Genomic DNA, 3,747 nt, shown 5'->3' with positions numbered 1-3,747 from the left:
TGTGTGTGTGTGTGTGTGTGTGTGTGTGTGTGTGTTTCAAGACAGGGTTTCTTTGTGTAACTTTGGAGCCTGTCCTGGAACTAGTTCTGTAGACCAGACTGGCCTCAAATTCACAGAGATCTGCCAGCTTCTGTCTCCCAAGTGCTGGGATTAAAGGCATGAGCCATCACCACCCAGCCTTTTATATATGGCTTTAATTTCTTTTTTTAAATGTATTCTTATGGGAGGGGACTCATTTCATGACCCATGTGTAGCAGCCAGATTGATCTCAGTTCACCAGGGATACATAGCAAGCAACTTTACCCATGGAACCACCCCTCCTGGCCCTGCACTCTTCCTAAATGCTTTCTGTTATAATTATTCTGCCCTGAGAGTGAGGGCCCAGGCCCATCAGCACAGAGGATGGGGACTAGGCCAGAATAGCCCCAGGGACAATAGTAGGAGATAAGAAAAGAGATCTCAGCACTCAGTCATGGGGGACTTGTCAAAGGTGAATGTCAGCAGGGGGACCTTACCATTTTTAGTGTGTGTTGTGGGCAGTGGTACGGCGGACAGGAAATTGGAAAGTGGTCCAGGTCCAGGATCCCCTCATGCCTCAGCCCATCCTTCTGCCTGTGAGTGGGAGGGAACATTGAAAGAGCCTGGCCAAGTCATGCATCAATATTATGATTTACAGCTAGAGTGACCCTGCCTGGCAGTGGAGGGACCATGTGGGAAAACGAATATAAGCCATGTAGAAAGAACTTGGGTATGGGGAATTTATTTAGTGGGCATTAGAAGGGTATGGGGAGGGGAGGGGAGAGAGAGAGAGAGAGAGAGACAGAGAGAGAGAGAGAGAGAGAGAGAGAGAGAGAGAGAGAGAGAGACAGAGACAGAGACAGAGACAGAGAGAGAAAAAAAGGGAAGAGCACCTAGGTCAGCTTGCCTGGGAGAGATTGGGAGTGGGCAGAGCTTGTCTCTTAGAGGGACAAGGTACACAGGTGACAGGGAAGGCCAGCACAGTTAACAGTTTCCATCTTTACATGACTGGAATCCCTCCAATTTGGGAAAGGGCAGAATAGAAAATGAACTGATCGAGTGAGAAGTGGAGGCCACACCAGGTTAGATGTTGAAAGCCCACACAAGGTGGCAAGCTGATTTTCTAGGTCAAAGATCCAGACCGTCGACACAGCCATTGCAATACATTGAGCTCCATAGAGACAGTGCCGGGGCAAGCGAGAGCCGGACGGGCACTGGACGACTCTGTGCCTCGCGGACGAAAATCAACTAAACACAGGCAAAGGAGATCCTAAGAAGCCGAGAGGCAAAATGTCCTCGTATGCATTCTTTGTGCAAACCTGCCGGGAGGAACACAAGAAGAAGCACCCGGATGCTTCTGTCAACTTCTCAGAGTTCTCTAAGAAGTGCTCAGAAAGGTGGAAGACCATGTCTGCTAAAGAAAAGGGGAAATTTGAAGACATGGCCAAGGCTGACAAGGCTCGTTATGAAAGAGAAATGAAAACCTACATCCTCCCCAAAGGGGAGACCAAAAAGAAGTTCAAAGACCCCAATGCACCCAAGAGGCCTCCTTCGGCCTTCTTCTTGTTCTGTTCTGAGTATCACCCCAAAATCAAAGGAGAACACCCTGGCTTATCCATTGGTGATGTTGCAAAGAAACTGGGAGCGATGTGGAACAACACTGCTGCAGATGACAAGCAGCCCGACAAAAAGAAGGCTGCCAAGCTGAAGGAGAAGTACGAAAAGGATATTGCTGCTTACAGAGCTAAAGGAAAACCCCATGCAGCGAAAAAGGGGGTGGTCAAGGCGGAAAAGAGCAAGAAAAAGAAGGAAGAGGAAGATGATGAGGAAGACGAAGAGGATGAAGAGGAGGAGGAAGAAGAGGAAGACGAAGATGAGGAAGACGAAGATGAGGAAGAAGATGATGATGATGAATAAGTTGGTTCTAGCGCAGTTTTTTCTTGTCTATAAAGCATTTAACCCCCCTGTACACAACTCACTCCTTTTAAAGAAAAAAATGGAAATGTAAGGCTGTGTAAGATTTGTTTTTAAACTGTACAGTGTCTTTTCTTGTATAGTTCACACACTACCGAAGGTGTCTTTAGATAGCCCTGTCCTGGTGGTATTTTCAATAGCCACTAACCTTGCCTGGTACAGTCTGGGGGTTGTAAATTGGCATGGAAATTTAAAGCAGGTTCTTGTTGGTGCACAGCACAAATTAGTTATATATGGGGATGGTAGTGGGTTTTTTTTGTGTTTTGTTTTTGGTTTTTTCTTTCATCTTCAGTTGTCTCTGATGCAGCTTATACGAAGATAATTGTTGTTCTGTTAACTGAATACCACTCTGTAATTGCAAAAAAAAAATTGCAGCTGTTTTGTTGACATTCTGAATGCTTCTAAGTAAATACAATTTTTTTTATTAAAAAAAAAAAAAAGATCCAGATCGTCTTTGGTGGGGAGACGAGAAGTGAACTTGACAGATTCCAGAGAGCAGCCCAGGGCTTCGGCAGCCCCTTCGCACATCCCCTGGGTGCTTTCTCTTCATTGACAAGTCCCATTCAGAGAAGGGGCTCCTTTCCGTTTGCCGTCTCTACGCCATGTTCCGCAGGGTAACAACAATATGCTTCCCTCGCTTTTGCTTTGCTTTTATTAGCTGCTCCTTTCATTTTATATGTGAGGATGTGTTACCTGCATGGATGTCTGCACACTGTATGCATGCAGGACTCTCAGAGGCCAGAAGAGGTCACTGGGATCCCTGGGAGTGGAGTTACAGACAATTGTAAGTCACCATGTAAGTGCTGGGTATCAAACCTGGGTCCTCTGGAAGAGCAGCCAGTGTTCTTAACTGCTGAGTGTTGGGTCTCAAACCCAGGACAAATGGCTAATTTAGGTGCCTATTCAACATATCACAGCAGACCAGGTCGCCAGATTCTCCCAGCATCCCTCAGTCCCTACCTGTTATAGAGTATGACTGCCATACCCCATCCCTTATCCTAAATTTCTCCAGCCTGGGGACTGAGCTGCCCTTCTGTATATAATCCAGCCATTTTGGTTACCCAGCCTTTTTGCCTACCCTTTACCCCCTGGCCCCTTGGCCTCCTGGTCTCCCAGCTCTCCCATGGCTATCCTCCCAACCCCCTCCCCCGCTCCCATCTCTTTCCCCCATCTCCTCTCCCCCTTACCTCCCCTGTCCCTACTCCCATCTCCTCCCCCCTCCCATCTCCTCCCCCTCTCCCATCTCCTCCCCTTCCTCCTCTTGTGGCCCAGCTCAGAGCCTTGTTCACTCTGGACTCTTCCCAGATGTCCCTGCCACTGGCTCCCTTTTATCTATAATAAACCTTCTCCACCATGCCTAGGAGCAGCCACGTCCTTTCTGTCTTGTCTCATGTTTTCATTTCCTGAGCCATCTTCCCTGCCCCAGCGGACTGCTCCCAGTGTCCTCATAGTTTTCAATCAGCCTAAAGTCTACTGAATTTGCATACTCTCAGCAGGACCCACTTCTCCCAGACATCTTTCTCACTAGTGGCTTTCTGAGGTATGAGCACACCATAACTTCTTCTTCTTCTTTTTTTTTTTAACTTATTTATTTATTACAGATCTCCGTCTCTTCCCCGCCACCGCCTCCCATTTCCCTCCCCCTCCCCCAATCAAGTAACCCTCCCTCCTCAGCCCAAAGAGCAATCAGGGTTCCCTGCCCTGTGGGAAGTCCAAGGAACCCCCACCTCCATCCATTTCTAGTAAGGTGAGCAT

General features: G+C 47.8%; 1 protein-coding gene across 1 annotated transcript; it reads left to right on the top strand.

The window, feature by feature from the left end:
• The first annotated feature begins 1,184 nt into the window (after positions 1–1,184).
• Positions 1,185–2,010, top strand: LOC101982820 (high mobility group protein B1-like). The gene has a single exon (XM_026779147.1). The coding sequence runs from the start codon at positions 1,309–1,311 to the stop codon at positions 1,933–1,935; it is 627 nt and encodes a 208-aa protein (XP_026634948.1). The 5' UTR covers positions 1,185–1,308; the 3' UTR covers positions 1,936–2,010.
• Positions 2,011–3,747: the final 1,737 nt, after the last annotated feature.

This window comes from Microtus ochrogaster, chromosome 1 (assembly GCF_000317375.1).
Source record: "Microtus ochrogaster isolate Prairie Vole_2 chromosome 1, MicOch1.0, whole genome shotgun sequence".
Lineage (NCBI taxonomy): Eukaryota > Metazoa > Chordata > Mammalia > Rodentia > Cricetidae > Microtus > Microtus ochrogaster.
The sequence above is the reverse complement of the archived record's forward strand: the minus strand, read 5'-3'. Positions and strand labels throughout refer to the sequence as shown.

Excerpts from the sequence above, each read along its gene's own strand:
- LOC101982820 (XM_026779147.1), top strand. The coding sequence starts at position 1,309 with ATGTCCTCGTATGCATTCTTTGTGCAAACCTGCCGGGAGGAACACAAG.